Here is a 21,427-nt window from a genome sequence, read left to right as displayed (position 1 = left end):
TGTTCCCTCCTCCCGTCCCCCAACGCTCATCCTGACTGGCCCCTTCCCATCTATTCCTTTTCAAATTAGTAACTCCTCAGGGGGACCCCCCTGACCTGTCCATCTAAAGTAGGCACAGGTGCCCCCCCCCCCGCCCCCCGCACCACCTTATTTTCTGTTGCCTTCTTTCCTCCATAACATTGCTCTCCATCTGTAGTTTATTTTGTCTGTTATTCTATCTTCCCATGTCACTAATAAGCTCCATGAAGGCAAGAAACACTGTCTTGTTCTCTGTTGTATCCCACTCTAGTGACTGGTGCAGAGCAGGCTTCAATAAAGAGCCGCTGAACTTGTGAATACGTGAATGAGAACTTCATCTTCAAGGGAGGAGGGCCAAGCTAGAAAGATGTGCCGTGGGCTCCATCTTGGGAGGCTGGAGGCACTCATCTTCCTCTGGTTCTAGGCCCCCAGATGGGTTTCAAAAGGAACGTTTGGAGGTTTTTCCCAACAGAAGTTCTGATGAGAGCTCCTGTAACTTACCCTATTGGGGAGGGGCTGGGGGAGATTTAAAAAAAAATGGACTCAAAACTAGTTTGAAAGGGAAGGAAGTGGTTTAGGGCAGGTGGGGGGCTCACCAGGTTGGGGCACTTCCTTTGTCCCAGCCCCGCCCCCGTATTCTAACGGCTCCACCCCTTCCTGTCTTCCGCTGGGAGCAAAGGATGGCTTGGGTTCCGGGTTCCGGCTCCAGGACCCTCACCCTCGTTAATTATTCAAGATGGAGGAGGGCACTGTGGGAGGCGCTCTTATTAATATTCATGAGGGGCGGGGCCTCCCTCCCGCTGGGGCTCCTGGGAGGATTCTAAAGTCTTCTCGAGGCCACTGGGGCTCCTGGGAGGCGGGACCGCAGCGCCGGAGCGGATCCGAGCCGGACCTCTCTTCCCGGCCGGAAACCCTTGAGGAGATTTTTCTTAAAAAACTTTAAGAAAGTTGAGGATGGTGGGGCAAAACGACTAAATCCCATCCTCCTGTGATTCTTTAGGCGGAAAACTGTCAAAATCTGTGGTAAAAAGAGATTTGTTTCCCCCGTATTTTCTTGAGGTAGTTTTCCTCTCCTGATGGGGTGAAGGGGGTGAAAAATGCACCCCCGCGTGGTTTGGTCCTCAGACCGGCCGGTTTCTCTGGGGGTGGCCTCTCCGGTGGACCCCGTTGGAGATGTTTGGGACGAATCCCCGGGGCGGGGAGAGGGTGGGTCTCTTCGGAAGGTTTTCTGAGGTTCGGACGGAATCGAAGTCCCTCCCGGCGAGTAGCTGTGGGACGAGGCTCTCGGAGAGGGAGGAAAGGTTCCTCGGAGAGGGCGCTCCCAGCCTCTCCCGAGCAGCCGGAACCGGGGCGGCGGGGCTGCGGGTGGGGGAAGCCTGGGCGGCTGTTCTCTGGGTCCGTGGCCCTCGGCCCCCGGAGGGGCGAGAGGAAACCAGCCGTAATTGGGGGCGACACCTCGTCCATGTCTTCAGAAAAGCCCGCCCTCTTCTTGTACGTCCAGGTCTGAGAGGAAAGTAAATGGTAGGAAGAGGCTTTCGTTTTAAACGCATCTGGGCGCCGTGTGTGCACCCTCGCGGGGGTGCAGGTGGCACGTACACATGTGGTGACCCAGCCCTGCGCCCGGGGCTCTGAGGCGCCCACCAGCCCCCCCCCAGCCCCCCTGACAGGCTCCTCGGAGAAGCAGATCCTGGGCCAGATTTACACGGATAACAAGTGGTCATGCTTTAAACTGCCTACTGTGAGGGGAAAAAAACACCACCACCTCGTGGATGGAATCAATGGATTCTTCCACCTGGTGGAATCACACGCAGCCCTTAAAATACGTTCCTGGTGGAAGTACATCTATTGGCATGGAAAGCAATGACTATTTTAATTACAATTTTAAAAGATTACAGAATAGTAATCCCCACCTCCCACCCACCACCCTTTTTTTTTTTTGTTTTTTTTTTATAAAGAAATATGTGTGTGAGGTTCTGGAATGATATAAACCAAAGCGTTTGTAAGCACATCGACTCTCTCTCATTTTGCCTTGCCGCGTTGTGTCAAGCTGTGGGCAGGGCCCGCGTCCGGTGCACCATGTCGGGGCCGTGTTTTGTGAATCGGCGGGTTTCAGTGGCCGCTGCTGCTGAGGCCGCGGCCGGGGCCCGGCCTCGGGGAGGCTCCCTGCGCTTTGCGCGAAGCCCTGGGCTTCCTGGTCACGTGTTCGGGTGCGTAACTGCTCCGAGGCTGATGTGTCACCTTCGAATAAGTAACAATGTGATTTCAGCGGTTTTCGGACCAAAGGAGAAAATGCACTTTGGCCAGAGATGCTTGCAACGGGGGAAGCCTTAGTTGTTACTGGGGAAACCAGGGGCTGGAGCCTGGGGTTGTGGTTGCGCGTCTGTCTGTAAAAGGCCATGTTTTTTCTGCATGGGAGCCGTCGTGACAGTGTCACCGGGTGTGATGAGTGGTTGTTGGTTTGTTTTTAAATTATCATTTAGTATGAGTAGATATCAGTGATTTTAGTTCCCTCTAAGAAATGTTCATTTTTGAAATCAAGTTGTGTAGGCCCTTCCTGAGACTGATGGGTAACTGCAATTAACCAAAAGTGAAATTGAGGGGACATTACTATTCATTTATTTATTTGTCTTATTAATTTTACAAGACTTTAATTTCACTGCTTGTTTATATAATTACACGGCATGTCAGTGCTCATGGGAAGGCAACCTTCTGCGTGTCTTACTTAGAGCTAGTACAACTTTAAAAGCTCTAAGCTTGGTCTCTATTTTTTATCTCTCTGTTTTTATTCTTTCTAACAAAAGATGTCAGTGCTAAGTTTTAAAGAAATAGAAAAACATTAGTACAAAAATTTAAAGCTACATCAATATTTTGACTTTTTAATGTAAAGATTATAAAAGCAGCATACTAACGGACAGAAGTTGAATGTGTTGAATTTGTTATATTGGTTTCTTTTGTGTTAAGTCTTTCTTTTGAAAATTTTTGCATATTAGCCTATATTTCATCCAAATATATTCTCATTTTCTACTAAAACTCTTTAGAATATTTTGCTAAGAGAGAGAGATTTTTAAATATTTCATATCATGCTGTAATGACTACTTGTGGGAACTCCATAAATTGGACACCATATTAAAAAGCTTTGTAAATATATAGAGAGACCACTATTTCCCATCAAAATATCAACCTCCTCATTTAAAAAAACAACAGCTCTTCATCACTATAATTTCCTTTCTTCTTTGTCTCTTGTACCTTGTCTTTTCTAACCAGGATAAATTCACAAGATAAGAAAAAGTATGGCATCTAGAGTAAATACCAGTTTCACTTTGATTCCCAACCAGAAATATAGACGTAGTAGTCGTCGATCCAGCCATGTTTCCAGCACCCTGGACTCAGATTCTCAGCCCTTATCAGGACTTGGAAATTTTAAAGCCTTGCCATTGGAAATATTCCAAATAATCTTAAGATATTTATCAGGTGAGGTTTGGGGACTATATTTTTATTTTTCCCAAGAACTAGTTTGTCATCTTTGGCCCTGCTAGAATTAATAGTATTCACATTAAGTTTATTTTCCAAAGTTTCATCATTGTTAGGTAAGAGATACAATGAGAAAGTACAATACTCGAACTTTTCCTCTTTATTTTTACTATTATTTACTATTATTATTAATGAGCAAACTTATAAATTATTACACTGCACTAACAGTGATGTTCTTGTATTTGAGGCATTCATATATATGTATATATTTTTCCTTTGGTAGTGAAGGATGTCAGCATGCTAAGCATGGTGTCCAAAACAGTCAGCCAGCACATTATTAATTATATCTCAACCTCATCAGGAAGCAAAAGACTTTTACTACAGGACTTTCATAACCTTGAGCTGCCTGGCAAGAGACAAGACTCTGCTGTATTGGAACACTACAGATCTCTAGGTAATTTGTGTAATAAGAATTGTAACAAGTAAAGAACTATACTTAGTGGGATTTTATTATACATTTCTGTGAGATTCATGGGAAATGGAATATTTCCTAATATGTGCCTATTTCTATGATGCTTTTACTCTTCAATGTGAGGACTTTCCCTTAACAGCAGTCCCTTACACTTACCTTTAAAGATAAGAGAATGCAGTTTATTTTTTAAAAAAATATATTTTATTGATTTTTTACAGAGAGGAAGGGAGAGGGATAGAGAGCTAGAAACATCGATGAGAGAGATACATTGACCAGCTGCCTCCTACACACCCCCCACTGGGGATGTGCCCGCAACCAATGTACATGTCCTTGACTGGAATCGAACCCGGGACCCCTCAGTCCGCAGACCGACGCTCTATCCACTGAGCCAAACTGGTTTCAGCAAGAATGCACTTTAATGTGAAGTGTCAGCCCTTGTGATTTCATGTGGATACAATGTCATCTATGCTTTTTTTCTAGGTGGCTTACCAGTTTAGGAAATTGATGTATATTGTATTTTATTTCCTGTGGCTCTAATGAGTTTTATCTTTATACCTCTTTTCCCTGTCGACCATAATCTGGTCCTTAAAATAGAAAAGAAATTTAAACACTTTATTGTGGAAGATCACTTATTCTTTTATTCTTTTACAGAAACAATGGCTTTCTTTTTTTTAAGCATTGTACAGTTTACTAATAAGTCATTATGTTATGATTAAATTAATATTATCAAAGGAAATTTATATAATCTTTTTCCCTTGATTTGTATTCATTTGTCTTTCACTCCATTTATTGATTTTATTTTTCCTAAGAGTGCTAAAATAAAATTCTATTTTTTACTTAATGAATGACAACAATTTAATTATGAAATCACTTTATAATTAACCAAAGCATGGCAATAAAACCAAATATCAAAGTGATCTTAAGATTTAAGTAAAGGTATACAGGTGAGTTCATGAATATTATGTTTTAGTAGCCCAAGGATGTCTAGCTTTAAGATAATAAAATAACACTATATAGATGTGTAAATATATAAAACTGTATTTGACAGGCATATTTAACAAGACTAAATGAAAGGTATATGCTTTGATTACAGTGTTATTGGCTTCAGTTTTTATGATTAGGCTTAGTAAAGTGTGTAACAGAATATGTAGTTACTTTTTGCTACTTGTTATTGTAAATATCTTTTTTCAAGCATCATTAGTTGCCGAGAAAGTGGTACTTGGTTAGGTAATGAGCTTATTCTTGGTTTTGATCTGAAAAAAATTTTTTCCCTGACCAAGGCTCAATTGCTTAAACAAACAAACAAACAAAGCATTAAGACAATTATATGGATAAGTCAGTTAAAAATACAAATGTGTGCCCTAGCTGGTTTGTCTCAGTGGATAGAGTGTCAGCCTGTGGACTGAAGGGTCCTGGGTTTGATTCCAGTCAAGGGTACATGTGTAAGTTGTGAGCTGGATCCCCAATAGAGGACATGCAGGAGGCAGCCGATTCAATGATTCTCTCTCATCATTGATGTTTCTCTCTCTCTCTCTCCCCCTCTCCCTTCCCCTTTGAAATCAATAAAAGTATATTTTTTAAAAATACAAGTGTGTATTGATCTTAATAGCTAAATTTTTAAAACAGTTTTAGTCATGTAATGATTGTAACCTTATATTTAATTTTGATGCAGATATCTGGCTTCTGACTAATTCTTTAGGTAAATGTTTGATGTACTTACCATTTTCTCATGTTACTATTTCTATCTGATCTGTTCTTATTTTCAGACATTAATGTAACATTTTCAGAATCCTGCTCTTTGAATATTATAAATTTTAATTTGCTTCTTCATATAAAACAGAGCAGATGGCCAGTGGGGAAAGAACATTACATCTGACTATTTTAGTGGGAAGAAATTAAAGAAGTTGGTCTCCAAAGGATATAGCAGAGCACTTGTGTTTTCTGTTTTTTTTTTAAATGTCAGCCTGTATTGGTTTATATGGTGAATTGCAACCCTTAAAAATAGGAGTTTTACATTAGAAAAGGCAACCAACATTAATTACAGCTTGCAATTCCCTAGCTATGATATACCATGGAACTGAATGCCAAAACATGAAAGGAAAAGAACTCAGCCTAAAAACCAAACACTGAAAATGTCTTTTTATGTACAAAAATAGGGAGAGTTTATGTTTAAAACTCAATTCTGGTCATGTGTTATCCAAACATAGCAACTTCTAAAAATAAATTATATTCTCATATAGTCTACAGAATTATATAAGGTAGTAATTATATTATTTTTAAAAAGTAAATGCAGAGAAAGTAAAAACTGAAGAAAGCCATGATATTCAAGCATATATTTTCCTTCCATATATCTTATTTTTAATTTGAGGATATTTGCCTGCATAGGAATGTTAGCAATGTATTGCCATTTTAGGAAAACAGACCACTTAAAGTTCGAAGAAACAAATCATTCACTTCCTGTCACTGTAATTGAAGTTACAGACCTCTCTGGGAAATCGAAGAGCTTTTTTTCATTTTTAAATATCTGAACACAAAATTCTATACATTCTTAACATGCAAACACCATAAAAGGAAATCTTTGAAGGAAGAAATAGATATTTCATCCAAACTGGATATTTTCTCTGAGCAAAAATGACTTCAAACCTCTGAAATTTTAAGGACTTATGACTTTAATTGTTTTTTCCAAAAGGAATACAAAATCTCTTTTTCCATTTTTCCATGTTTTGCAATTCAAAACATTTTCCTTTGTGGACATGAGGTTGATTTCAAGAGATATTGGAATATGTTTTCTATGGAATAAAGACAATATAAAGTTTCCTAGTGTATTTTTTGTCTTGTATCTTTTAAAATCTAAATAATTTTAAACATTTCCATATCTGTCCTATAGTATCAATTTCATAATATTTTATAAGATTTTATGTCAGTGCCTCTTAGGTAGACATCAGAGTCACTTGGTATTCAACATATAAATGTTTTATATCCTTCCTCCCAAACTTCCTCTTTAAAAAAATCTATCAGCTCACAGTTCACTGTGGTACACTATACTTAACTTTCAGGAAACATTATACAGTGTTTTATAGATATATTTTAATTGATTGCACTTTATAGATTTTTTTAATTGTTGTCACTGTTTTTTCATGTGTTTGTTTGTTTTAATTTCTCAGGTTTACTGTTTAAAAGATGTACATTGCTGCTACCCACAAAGGAGAGACTAAAGTACATTCACAAGATACTCGCAGAAGTAAGATTATACTTCTGAATTAGTTCACAATCTTGATTTCCAGTAAAGCTATTTTATTGTCTTATACACATTTAAGTTCTATTCTTAATTAGTAAAACTTCATGAATTAGTACTAAAAAATTAATTGATGATAATCTAATACTTTACCAAGCACTCAAAGATTATAAAACACCAAAATGTAGTATAGTAATCTTTTACTTATAGTAAAATAATTTTTATATAATTAAATACATCACTTAAGGTTATTAGGTTTATCAGAGTATAAAAGTATTTTTACCCCACATGGGAATCATGAGGATGTTTTAAACTGGTGATTTAGATATTTTATTAAAATGAAGTAATTTCTGAATGTTAAAATATACAAAAAACATAGGAAAGTATTTTAATATATAAAATAACCCTTTTATGATAATTTATGACTTGGAAATGTGTATCAATGTATTATAATCTCTGTGTAAGAAAATGAGTTTTACTATTCAAACCCAAACATACATACAAACACTGATGGCTCAGTTCTATACTCAGTAGTATGCAAACTATTTCTCATGCAGTAGCTTTTTTCATGTCAATATTTGCATTGAATTCAGGTCTATATTATTATAGCAGCTTCCCAGATAACCTTTTACCATCCATTCCTTCAGTCCCCAAGACAATGAATCAAGGTTATTCTTCCTAAAGCATCACTTTCATCAAGTTAATTTTCTTGCTTAAAAATCTTTCAGTGGCTACTCAATTTCAGCAAGATAAGGTCCAAAGTCCATAGCTGGTATTTAAGGTTCTCCCTGACATGCAACTGTACTTCCTATTACTTTGAGTCTAGTTAAGTTGATCATATTTTTATTCCCAAATAAACTTTTTTTATTCCTACCGCTACACAATTTTGCCCTTATTGTTTCCCTCTCCAATCTTTTCCATTTGTTATGTCTGAATCCTACTTTAAGACATTGCTTGTTTCACATCCTTCATAAGCTTTTTTGATCATTCCCAAATTTATCATTTCCTTGCTTTCATAATAACCGACATAGTACTTTTTTGGTCATTTTGCCATTTATACATACTCTAACCTTAAATCATCAAAGTAACTTCACGTGTGTATATCATATTCTCCTAAATAAATTGTGAGTTCCTTGAAGGCAGCCTTTGTTTTATATTTCTTTCATAATCCCCACCTATATAACAATGCTATTCAATGTTAATGTTTTAGTTATTTTCAGTTAATACTGAAAAAATGTTTACATTTCCATTAAATTTGACTGTCAAATCATTGTACAGTTCTACTGAAAAGGAGGAATGAATAGTTGTTCTCTTTACAGGTTCCCTGTTTTAAATTCAATGGCTGTGCAGCTCCTATGCAGTGTTCAGGATTATCATGTTATGGCATGCTTTTACAGGTACTTTTTTTTTTTTTTAATGAAAGAAGAAAATGAATGTTTTTGAACTGTTGACGAGTAGAGCATGTAATCCATTGTTCCATGGGAAAATAAAGGTGGTAATAATCGAAAAAAAGAACAAAATAGCCCTAGCTGGTTTGGCTCAGTGGCTAGAGCATCGGCCTGTGGACTGAACGGTCCCAGGTTTGATTCCAGTCAAGGGATCCCCAGTAGGGGGAGTGCAGGAGGCAGCCAACCAATGATTCTCTCTCATCACTGAAGTTTCTCTCTCCCCTCTCTCTTCCTCTCTGAAATAAATAAAAGTATATTAAAAAAATTAAAAAGAACAAAATAAAATTGTAAAATTTGACAACATGTTAGTCTAATAATGTTTGCCACCTCAAATTTTCTTCTTGGGTTTCTCACTGGTAAGAAATGTTTAACGTTTACTTGCTCTATACCAATGTTCTCAACGTTTCTAGACACCGTTGTAAAGACTAGAAATAGTGTGGTGTGTGTGTGTGTGTGTGTGTGTGTGTGTGTGTGTGTGTGTGTAATGAGTTTTAAGTCTTGGGCTAGTTATTTGAGATGTGATTTTAGAAATAAAATGTATGAAAAAATTGTAGCTAAGGAGGTGATAGATGTAACTAACTTCCTTGTGGTAACCATTTTGCAATATGTACATATATAAAATTACTACATTGTATGCCTTTAATTTACATGTCAGTAATATCTAAGTAGAGCTAGGAAAAAAGGAAAAATTCAGTTGTATGATTTTAACCTTTTGCACTCGGATGTCGAGTGTGACTTGATACGGTTAGCATTAGAATAAAGGAATCGAGAAAAAAGCAAGCGAGTGCAAAGGGTTAAGAATATTTTGTCGACACTCAACTGCTGAGCCACACTGCCTGGGCTTGATTAAACTTTTATTGTAAACAAAGAAGATAACATAATGTAACGTTATTCAATATTAATAATATATTATTATGAATAACATATTATTAATATATTATATGATTCTAAGCAACTTACATGTACTAACTTTTAAAACTTACAATAACCTTATGAGGTTTACAACAGTCTTACAACAATCTTGCTTATGTCCCAGCCTGACAGCCACCTTCTGATCCTAGGGTAAGCCCTTCTAACTAGCCTTCTTTCAAGATAGATTTTTTTCTTTCTTTTTTCTTTCTTCTTTTAGAGGGCAGGTAATGTGAGCACATGTATTTATCCTATATAATAAAAGGCTAATATGCAAATCGACTGAACGGCGGAACAACCAGTCGCTATAATGCGCACTGAACACCAGGGGGCAGACACTTGACACAGCAGCTGCCCCTGGTGGTCGTACGCTCTCACAGGAGGAGTACTGCTCAGCCAGAAGCCAGGCTCACAGCTGGCAAGTGCAGCAGCGGTGGCAGGAGCCTCTCCCACCTCCGCAGCAGTTGGACATCCCCTGAGGGCTCCTGGACTGTGAGAGGGCAAAGGCGGGGCTGAGGAACCCCCACTCCAAGTGCACGAATTTCGTGCACCAGGCCTCTAGTATAAAATAAAAAGGTATAAAGTGAAAAGTAAGTCTCCCTCCAAGACCTGTCCCTTGTCCACTGAGTGCCCTTCAATAGAATTAACCAATGTTAGCAGTTTCTTGTATGTCCTTCCAGAGATAATAGATTAATTTATACACTACTAAAATCCAGGTCAACTATTTTAAGAAATCTTCAAAATCTAATTACAGTTTACCCTTGAACAATACAGCCATTAGGGGCACCAACCTACACACAGTTGAAAATCTGTGTATAACTTTTAACTCCCCCAAAATTTAAGTTGTCTCTTGGTATTCTAGGGGGATTGGTTCCAGGACTCTACACAGATACCAAAAGCCATGGATGTTCAAGTCCCCTATATAAAATGACATTGATCAATGCATTCAGTCAGCTCTCCATATCTGTGTACTCCCAACCTCACATTGAAAACACTACAGGTATTTGCTGAAAAAAATATGCATTAAGGTGGACCTGCGCATTATAAGCCTGTGTTGTTCAAGGGTCAATTGTATAGGGATATACCATTTGAATTTCCTTTCCATAGATGTTTAACTATACATTTGGATTTGCTCAAAAATAATTATTAAATTTTGCTCTAATAAAATTTTTTTGCTTGTTCACATCCAAATGTCATAAATGCTCATAATTGTCACATTAAAATGAAATCATTATCCTTTGTAAGCAATATCATAAATGATAGCTAGAGGGGGGGTCAAAGGGGTTCCTCTGTAGTCTAAAACTGAGCCACAGTATGCTTATAGTCAGATGTCTAAAGCTGCGTTCGAGGGTTTGGGCCTTTGTTATTGTCCTCATACTGTCAGAGTTCAAGATTCAGTATCATTTAGAAGTTCTCTGAAAACATACTCCCTTTACAATGAAAAAGAAACTGGATTTGGAGCATTCCTATATTTTATGTAAAATGTCTTATTAATGTCAATAGTTCCATAGTGGATAAAAATTACACATCACCTGGATCATATGCTATGACAATTATATGCTCATAAGGCAATAGTGACTTATGTTTTGATTTGCATTCTAAACATCTGCAATGTTTCATTTATTTTATTATCCTCAGACCTTAACAGCAGGTTGGGATGAACTCGAGTGCCATCGTGTTTTTAACTTTTTATGTGAGCTGACTGATCTCTCCCGCAAAATGCAGACCATTGTCTTCAGCAAACCAGGTAAAGAATCAAAATTCAGAAATAACATGCAGAAGTTAAAATAGAAAAAATGCACAGTTAAAAAGGATATTTAAAAATAAATTGTGGTATCTGTTTATAGTAAAATAACAAAGAAATATAAGAGAATGGTAAATGAATTGAATAGTGAGGCTCAAGTGGCATGTGATTAGAGAAAGAGAAGTACTCAGAGGACTTCAACTGTATTAATAATATTTTATTACTTAAGCTGGAATCATACCATAACATGAATGAACCTTCAAACCATTATGCTAAGTGAAAGGATCTAGTCACAAAAGACCACATACTATATTACTTTATTCATATGAAATCCCAGAATAGGAAAATTTATAGAGACAAATAATAAATTATTGGTTGCTTGGGGCTGGGAGTGGTAATTAAAAGAGCAGAATTTCTTTTTTGAGATGCTCAAATGTTCTAAATTTCACTTGGTGATAGCTGCACATATCTGTGAATATACTAAAAACCATTGAGTTGTACACTTTAAATGGGCAAATTGTATGCTATGTAAATCATATCTCAATAAAGCTTTTTAAAAACAATCCCTTAATAATCTAAAAATTTTACAGAGGCAAGTGAACTAATGCTTTTAGTATATTAACAATTGTATAATGATAAATTTGACTTATTTATTATGCACATCAACCTTTCTAGGAAGAATGATTTACAAGCCTTTTGTGTTCATAGGAAATTCCCGAAAACTGGAGTTAAGGATCAGACTGTTCTGTAGGAATGTCCTGTTTGATCACTGGACACATAGAAGTGATTCTGCTTTTTGGTTGACACGTATATTAAAACCATGGCCAATGGTGAATCAGGCAAGATTACTATATATCATCTTTGGACCAATATCTCCTCAAGATGGTGAGCATCTATTTTTTAGCAATATATGTTATAAAACTGGTTAATTACTTTTACTTTAGGAAGCATATCTTTTTGTACCTGCTCAGTTTCATCATTCCTAATGACTAAAATGTTTCATGATTTCATGGATTTATACTACATTAACTTGTGCATAACTTAAGCTTCAAGACAGAAATTGTTCCCTGCAGGCCATTACCAAATATATTCCTATCATCTCTGGTTTACCTAAAATAGCTGCTTTTCATTTTTAAACATTATCTTAATTCAAGATTATGTTTGTTGCTGGAGGGGACTAAGTGCCAGTAAATCAAAGCAGTAAATTGATATTGATGTTTTACTTAATTTTGGGTGCATATGATTTTTTTTAATTTTTTGCCTTTCTAATTAAATTTATGTTAATATTAAAATTAGCATGCAGTTCTTTAGTTTACATTGCCTTATATCAGAAGGTAACTAGGTTAAAGTACGCTGAATAGCAGCAAGAAGCCAATCGATAATTAAATTTTGTTGCATAATTCACAAAGAGAATTGGTCCTAGGTAAATAATAAAAAATCAACTGGACTACTCTGTTTTGATATAAATGTTTGGGAGATCCTCAAATATAGCATGTTCTCTTTTTTAGATTTTATTTTATTTCAGTAAAATTACATTAATTGTCTATTCCAATTTTTGTTACCAGAGTAGCATTATCTTTTAACTAAAAGTGCTATTCTGCTTGGTGAAACTTCCTTTTCTTTACTTCATTTAGCTATTATGGCTGCGCTTCATCACATCAGTCAGAGACATTCAAATTTATACTGTTATCAGAATTGACTTTCATTATGAAAATAGCACATATAAGTAATGAATTCCATTATGCAATCCAATTTCCTTTTTAAATAATCCATGAAGTCTTTATCACAAAGTCAACTATTCTGTCATAACCTAATTTTTGTTTCAATTATCATTCAGGACAAGTGGTTTGGCAGAAAATGATAGAAGAACCTACAGATGAATCTAGTCTGAAAGGTCTGGCTGATGCCATTAAATTACTATATGACACAGGCATCAAAGAGTGGACAGCAGATGATGTTATCAGTCTTATAGATGAACTATCAGGTAAAATAACATATTTATCACACTGAGTAACAGAAATTTATTATTAGAATACAGTTATAAAATTATAATGGTAATTCTACAGGTAACAAATGACTTGCCTATCATTAAATGCTTTAAAATATTTAAAGAATTAGGCATTGTTTGAGAAGACTGGATATAATAAACTTATTTTTCTTCAATTGTGAATGTTATAGGTATATTTTTATTACCATTATTATTTGAAAGCTTCATAATTTAATTATTCCCATTTTGCAAGTTCTCAAAAACACCTTCCTTTGTTGTGTAAGAAGAAACCCTCTCTTAATGGTATGGCAGAAGTGAAACAATTTTTCCCATTTATGCATAATTCTTTAGATTCTGAAGTTTTCAAGATTTCTTTCCTTTCACAGGATTAGGCCACCATGCTTGTTGATCTATCTGTAGGAAAAATGCTTTGACTATATTACTAGTACATGTATAAGAGCTGCCATGACATGGCAGTAATCTCTGTCTCCAGTTAAATGCTGTAATTAAAAAACTAAAGCATTTTTTCTGAGCTTTTCCCTTGGCAATAATTATATTTCCAATGAAGTGATGTAATATTGCATGTAATTAATGATGTTTACTATAGCTATTGTGCTATTTCTCATTAAGTAACTGTTCTTCCTCTAATAATAGTGGTTCCTCGTGAGTGGCTTCTAGAAAATAATGCACGTCTCCTAATCCTAAGTGGAAACGACATCTGTTTCACTTTCATGGCTAGTAAAGCTGTGAATGGACGGACCGCTGAACTGGCAAGACTGATAGTCTTTTTGGCTTTGGTAAGTAAAAAATAAGTTTTCTCTAGCAAGTTGTTTAACATTATAGTTGACCTGCCAGGAAGCTGCCCTGAAGGAACTGAAATATTTTGAAAGAATAAGTATATAAGTATATATCTTATAATATATACTTATAAAATTTTAAAATATATGTAATAGCCCTGGCCAGTGTGGCTCAGTGGTAGAACATCATCCCGTGTACCAAAGGGTCTCAGGTTCCATGTCCCCCGTCAAGGGCAAGAACCTGGATTGCAGGTTAATTCCAGGCCCCAGTCAGGGCGAGGGCTAGAGTCAACCGCTCGGATCGATGTAGCTCTCTCATATATCTCATTCTCTCTCTCTCTCTCTATTCCTCTCTCACCTCTTCCTCCTTTCCACTCCCTCTAAAAAAAAAAAAAAAAAAAAATCAATGGAAAAATATCCTTGGGTGAGGATTAACAAAAAATAAATAGTAATAGTAATAAACTATCATATTTGGAGTTATTCTCTGTATTAACCTCTCCCCAATTCATGTCTAGATTGTCATCATACAGCTCTGCCAAGTTATATTCTTTTTTCAAAAATTCTATTAAAAAATAAAGTACTTGCCCTGGCCGGTGTGGCTCAGTGGATAGAGCATCGGCCTGCGGACTGAGGGGTCCCGACTTCAATTCCTGGTCAGGGCACATGCCTGGGTTGTGGCTCGATCCCTGGTGGGTGGTGTGCAGGAGGCAGCCAATCCATGATTCTCTCTCATCATTTCTCTCTCTCCCTCTCCCTTCCTCTCTGAAATCAATAAAATTAAATAAAAAATAAAGTACTCTATTTGATTTGCTTCAGAATAATCAATGGGCAGCAGGGAGAGGATATGGTAGTGAATGGAGGTAAAGGTGAAACAAGATTGGTAAGCTGGAAAGTGGATACATGGGATTCATTATACTATTCTCTCTACTTTCTATAGTTAAAATGTTTTTCAAAACAAAACATTTAAAAATATATTTAATATTCATTTAACAAAAATTGAGTTTTTACTACAGGCCATACATTGTGTGAGATTCTAGGACTATGGAAATTCATAAAACAGTTCTCTGACAGAAAGCTGTTTATAGTGTTTTAAGTGATATTAAGGTATCCTACCTAATAATAGAGTAATATGCAAATTGACCGTACCTTTGCTACACCCACAAGCCACGCCCACAAGCCACGCCCACCAAAAAACCATCCTGCAGAGGCTTTCCCGGCCTTGGGCAAACGCGGAGAGCCTGCGATAGATGGCAGGCAACTGGTGGTCGGCTCCTGCGATCTGTTGCCGGGATGCTGGGGTGCGGCTGAGCCCAAGGCTGGGAAAGCCTCCGCAGGAGGCTTTTCTGGCCTTGGGCACCAGCGGGGAGCCTGAGACGAATGGCAGGCAACTGGTGGTCAGCTCCTGCGACAACCAGAGGCTGACCAACTGGAAGTCAGTGCTGGCCCCGCCCCCAAGCAAGCGGTTAGGGGCAATCAGGCAGGCAGGCAGAGGGATTAGGGGTGATCAGGTAGGCAGACCAGTGGTTAGGGGTGATCAGGTAGGCAGGCAAGTGGTTAGGGGAGATCAGGTAGGCAGACCAGCGGTAGGGGTGATCAGGTAGGCAGACAGACCCTCACTGGGCTGGCCCCGCCCCCAAGCAAGCTGTTAGGGGCAATCAGGCAGGCAGGCAGAGTGGATAGGGGTGAACAGGTAGGTGGACCAGTTGTTAGGGGTGATCAGGCAGGTAGGCGAGCGGTTAGGGGCAATCAGGTAGGCAGACAGCCCCTTGCATGGCTGGCCCCACCCCCCAGCAAAGAAAGAGGGAGGCCCAGGCCAGCCAAGCCTTTGCACCCCAGCCTGTCGCCTGCAGAGGGAGGCCACCGGTGGCAGGGGAGGGGAGGCAATGCTGCACAGATGGCAAGCAGTGGCAGCAGCGGGGGTGGGGCCAGCTTCCTGCAGACCGGGGAAGGAAAGACGAGATAGGCCCTGATCTCAGGCCAGGCCTAGGGACCCTACCCAAGGGGTCCCAGATTGTGAGAGGGTGGTTGGGCTGAGGGACGCCCCCGAGTGCATGAATCTTCATGCACTGGGCCTCTAATATATAAATAAATTCAGTGAGATAAGTGCAAAACTATATATGCAGAAAGATACAATCAGAGGTAGCAAAGAGGAGCCGATATGGGTGAGAGTAGAGCATAGTGAGGGCTTTCTCAAGCCAAATTTATTTTTTAAAATGAATAGAAGTTCACAAGGCAGATAGAGAGGGCAAATCACTTACTTGGCTACCATCACAGATGCCAGCTCAACTAATGCTTCAAAAGCAATGGAGTAATCCTCAAGTTGGCTGTTGTGAGGAATAATTGAATGTAATTCATTTCCTATGAAATGGAGACAGGGTTATTACCAACTCAGCTGCTTAAAACATGAATGAAACCTCTGTGGCTCTTTTAAAAATGTGAATAAAGCTACTAAATTAACTGTAATTTCAATATAAATATTTATTTTAATAATTAAACAGATTCCCTCCAAAAGAGAGGGAAAGAGAATTGCATGGCTATATTCACAGGACTGTAAGTAGCTCAGTATTATTTCTGAAAGGTAAAAGGTAAAGAAGAGGAAGAGGAGGAAGCGTGATTAGACAGAAAGGGAGGGGCTAGGCAATAAAGGGCCTGGTAGACTTTCTGTGGAGCTTGAACACATCCTCTAATAGGGAGCTGCTGAAAAGTGTTAGGAAGGCGAGTGATGTGATCAGCTTCAAGTTTTTAAAAGGTCCCTTTGACAGCACCACGGCAAACAGAATGGAGAGGAAGCCACTGGGGTGAAGAAGCCTTCTCCGAAAGCCTTCCCTGTTACCATCTCAACTCTGATCATTCATTTTCCCTCAATTGCCTCAGATTTGTCTTCCCTTTATCTTCATTTACTTATAGTGTTCTTAAGCCTTTTTGTGTGAGTGGTAAGTTATCTCCCAAAACAGATTGCAAATTCTTTGAAATCCAGGACTATGTCACGTGCTTTTCATAGTGCTTTGTGCTATTCCTTACACATAAGTAGGCAATACATCTTTCCTGTCAGATTAATATTATTTAGTGACACTACTATAAAGTTTATTTTCATGCTGTGTATTATTTGGCTATATGTTAAAATGGCCATTTAGAATGTTAGTAAATAAACCTTTTTCTTTTCAGTTTTAACTATTAACATGTAGTCTTTCCTTTAAATATTTACCTTTTAAACAATAGAGAGATAAATATTTCCTACAACTTCCAAGATGGAAAGTTGATAATAGTATAGAGTTCTCTTGCCTATTGAAATTTCTTGTTTGTCTGTCACCCTGATTAGACTCCTTCAAAATAGAAGCCCTGTCTTTATGGCTTATCATAGTATTTCCACCTCTTAGCATGTGCTCAATCAATATCTATTGCATGAGTGAATGGGCAGAAGTCTTATTTTCCATAAAAATAACAATTGTTTTCAATATTAGTTCTTATATTAATAATATTCTATAATAAGATACAGAGAACAGACTGACAGTTGGTCTGGGTAAAAAAGATTGAAGGGATTAAGAAATACAAATTGGTAGTTACAGAACAGTCACAGATATATGGACTACAACATAGGGTATATGGTCAATATATCATGATAACTATGTATGGGACCAGTGAGTACATGATTTTCTAACCACTATGCTGTACATCTGGAACTAATACAGAAAAATATTAAATGTAAACTGTAATTGAAAAATAAATTGCCCTAGCCAGTTTGGCTCAGTGGATAGAGCGTCAGCCTATGGACCAAAGGGTCCTGGGTTTGATTCTGGTCAAAGCCACATAACTTGGTTGCAGGCTCCTCCCTGGCCTGGGCCCTGGTCGGGGCGTGCAGGAGGCAACCAATCAATGTGTTTCTCTCACATCGATGTTTCTCTCTGTCTTTCTCTCTCTCTTCCAGTCTCCCTAAAAATCAATGGAAAAATATCCTCATGTGAGGACTAACAAAAAATATATATATATTAATTTTTAAATATAATATTCTATGATAATCTTGAACCAGAGTTTTTTATGTCATATTTTTCCACTAAAATTATACCATTTGAAAGCAAAGGAATGTTATATATAAAAACATTTCTCACTAATAGACTCAATATAATGCCATGTGTAATAAATTATATAAAATCATAAACCATCATAGTTAATACAATTTTCAAATTTTATAGCTTTCTTTAAATGAAGATATTCCATAATGCTTTGTATGTCTAAATCAGGTGTGCGAGAAAGAACTATACTGCATGGACTGGGCAGTTAAAATGATGCAAAAAGTCTGTAAAGTCTTTAGTACCTCAGTTGAAAAAAACAGCTTCCTGCAGAATGTGGCAAATGCATTTGCATGTATTATAATGGAAATGCTGCAGTCAATTATGTCTGGTGAGTATGCATGTAAATGGTGCGCAGGTGTGAATAAAATGCATTCTAGTCTCCACTTGAGAAAGGCTAATTCTGTGTAGACTTTTATTGCTAAACCAAGAATAGAAGGAGTAGACATTTTTTGTTTGCTTTTCCATGGGATATATTTAGTTTCTGGTTTTGTCACTTTTTAAATCTGATATTAGTTTTAATGGAAAACAAAGTCAAAGAGTCTGCTCTGAAAGGATCCAATTTCTATTCTGCACAACAAAAAATTTTAACTTGCTCACTAATCAACTATCATACTCATCACAATAATATCCTATATTTTTATAGTTTTAATGTGTATTTTTTACAGTTTTATTAGGTAGCCAACATGATAATTAACCCTATTTTACAGATGAGAAAACTAAAGCTTAGAGAATTATCTGACTTACCCTCGGTCATAAAGTTGAAAGTAACATGGACCAGCATTCTTTTCTCTGACTTCTAATTCAGTGCTGTTACAGAATTCCATGATCTCAATGGTTAACATCTGATTAAGTAAAGATCAGTAACTAGTCTTCTGCTACATATTACTAGAAAAAATTGGGACATCTTATGTTTTAAATAGATCATATATTTAAAACTTAACTGTCATTTTTTCCCCCACTGTCATTCCTGTGCATGGCATATAGGAGACCGAGATGAAGAGGACAGAATCTTTTTGAATTTGTTCCATCTTGTGCATGCTCAAGCTAACTTCCATAAGGAGGTCCTGTATTTGACCATCAATTCTATTGCTACCTAAATACTCAGAAAGTCGTGCATTTAGAGACTACCTCACTGAACTAACAATGAGAAGAATGCTACTTTCCACAATCAAAAAATAGCACCCAGGGGACTTTTTATTCCCCAAGTAATTCTAAAGTTGCACAGAATTTTAGTGGCAACTGCTTATATCATTATTAATATAAAAATTATAGGCAAACCCAAGAATATATTGAGATTTCTCTGGAAAACAAGCTGTGCCTCTCCAGATTTTACAAACCTAACACCAAAATTTAGTGTCCAAGAGTCTGGGGCCAGCCAGCCTGTATGTATGGGACTTTGAAGCAAGAGAAAATTTTGTTTTATAGTTGAGCAGACCCAAATTTAGTATGTATCTGTTCACTGTGCTTAGATTGTGTAGACATAGCCTAGAATGTTTTGTGAAGGTTTGCAATATGATGTTTTGGAATGTGCAGATATAAATCACATTTTAAACCATCTTGTTGGCATATAGTTACAAAGAACATTATATTTTGTTCATGTTTTGTATAAACAGATCAAAAACCAAAGGAAGTATGTGTGTATATGTATATACATATCCATAAATATGTACATATGTACATATACACAAATATATATATATACACACATATATATTTAAGACAAATCATATAAAAAGTCTATAAAGAGAGAGGGGTATATAGTGTTTTAATACAAATCATATTTTATTTCCTGGGGATTAGAGTAAAATGTTACAAATAAGGAAAAAGATAAAATGAAAGAAAAGTACCTATTCTGATGCCAGCACAATATGCACAAATAATTTGCACTTCTTCCTAAAGCTTTTCTCCCTATCTTAAAGAGTAGAACTTGAAGAAACTGGAAGCATGGATGTTAAAGCAACCCAGGAGTGGGGTTTTTCTTCACTCAAGTAAATGAATTCTAAGAAGCTCCAGGACTATTTCAGTCTGACTAGCATCACTTTTACTATTAAAGTAGAAAATAATAGCGCCTAATGAGGCTGAAATAATGCTGGAACTCTCCTAGATTTTCCATTTTCTTCTCCTTGGGTTTGATCATTTTACTTCTGTGAACACACAACTTTTCCCACTCGACTTTTCAGACACTGGCTTTCTTTTTCTAAGCCCTTGATTTAACTCACCTCTTGAGCTGATAAAGGGAAGAAACAACTAGACGATATAGAAATTACCTGCAGAAGTAAGATAGAAATTGTGGAAAATTCTCAAGTATTTGGCAAGTGGGGCTCAGTAAGAGATTTAATAAGATTGAGGAAGAGTGAAATTTGTGGAGAAAATGTAAATTTTGATAACAAGATTTTACTATATTTTAGTAGCATAAGCACTTAACTTTCTTTTATGGAAGGTCAGAAACTAACTGCCTTTCTTTGATGGATTGTCCAACTGTAATTCCATCGGTTGCAGGAATTATTTCTCCAGAGTTTAGCATTTGCATATTTATGCAAAAAAACAAGTCCTTGCTTTTATCCTAGTTTCATTTTCTTCCTCTCAATTTCATTTTCTTCCTTCCAGTTCACCACTAAATTATGAAGATTAAAAGTTGGCAGATACCAGAGTACAAAACATTTTAATTAGCTTTTTGTTTTCTCTCTCACTCTTTTTCTCTTACATGCTTTGGAAAACCTAACCCATTTATTTATCAAAATATTAGTAATTCCAAGTTGATAATATACTCCATTAGATTATTTGCAGGGGGGGGGAGAAAAATGAAGGAAAGAAAGTAAAAATTTTAACATAAATAGTGAATATTTTAAAGTTTACTACATAGATGTTAAGTTTCATTCTCTTAGAGAAGCAATTTGGCATTGTGAAGTTTCCTTGTGTTCCTTGAATTACCTAAGTCTCTACAGCAGTTATTTTCAGAAATTTACAAAAGAAGAATGGCTTAATTTAAAAGATTTTGACCTGGATTTTGAATCTCATCATACACTTGACATAACTGCTGCTATAAAATTTGAAAAACACATTATTGCATTATTATTGATAATTGTGAGATCATTATCTCACTATCCCCAGAAATTTGGGCATAAAAAATCTGATTCATTCTTTGGGTACAATAGATAAATGATATCATCTTGCTACCAATAAAAAGTAAATTGAAAAATTCTTCATTCAATTATTAATAGATAAAAATAACTTTTGAGACAAAATTTGCAGTTTCCTCAATTCAGCAATCCAGTT

At 36.9% G+C, this 21,427-nt stretch overlaps 1 protein-coding gene across 1 annotated transcript; it reads left to right on the top strand.

The window, feature by feature from the left end:
* The first annotated feature begins 864 nt into the window (after window positions 1-864).
* Window positions 865-19,332, top strand: FBXO47 (F-box protein 47). The gene is made up of 12 exons (XM_054709284.1): window positions 865-1,041; window positions 3,283-3,489; window positions 3,773-3,943; window positions 5,634-5,660; window positions 7,126-7,202; window positions 8,516-8,593; window positions 11,192-11,300; window positions 12,006-12,182; window positions 13,135-13,281; window positions 13,939-14,081; window positions 18,320-18,479; window positions 19,136-19,332. The coding sequence occupies exons 2-12, from the start codon at window positions 3,309-3,311 to the stop codon at window positions 19,246-19,248; spliced, it is 1,383 nt and encodes a 460-aa protein (XP_054565259.1). The 5' UTR covers window positions 865-1,041; window positions 3,283-3,308; the 3' UTR covers window positions 19,249-19,332.
* Window positions 19,333-21,427: the final 2,095 nt, after the last annotated feature.

The sequence above is a fragment of the Eptesicus fuscus genome, chromosome 20 (genome assembly GCF_027574615.1).
Source record: "Eptesicus fuscus isolate TK198812 chromosome 20, DD_ASM_mEF_20220401, whole genome shotgun sequence".
NCBI lineage: Eukaryota > Metazoa > Chordata > Mammalia > Chiroptera > Vespertilionidae > Eptesicus > Eptesicus fuscus.
Note: the sequence above shows the minus strand (reverse complement) of the source record. Positions and strands in the feature narration are given on the sequence as shown.

Excerpts from the sequence above, each read along its gene's own strand:
- FBXO47 (XM_054709284.1), top strand. The coding sequence starts at position 3,309 with ATGGCATCTAGAGTAAATACCAGTTTCACTTTGATTCCCAACCAGAAA. Across the intron at positions 3,490-3,772 it reads AATCTTAAGATATTTATCAG|TGAAGGATGTCAGCATGCTA; the intron begins GTGAGGTTTGGG and ends TTCCTTTGGTAG. Across the intron at positions 5,661-7,125 it reads GCTTCTGACTAATTCTTTAG|GTTTACTGTTTAAAAGATGT; the intron begins GTAAATGTTTGA and ends TTAATTTCTCAG.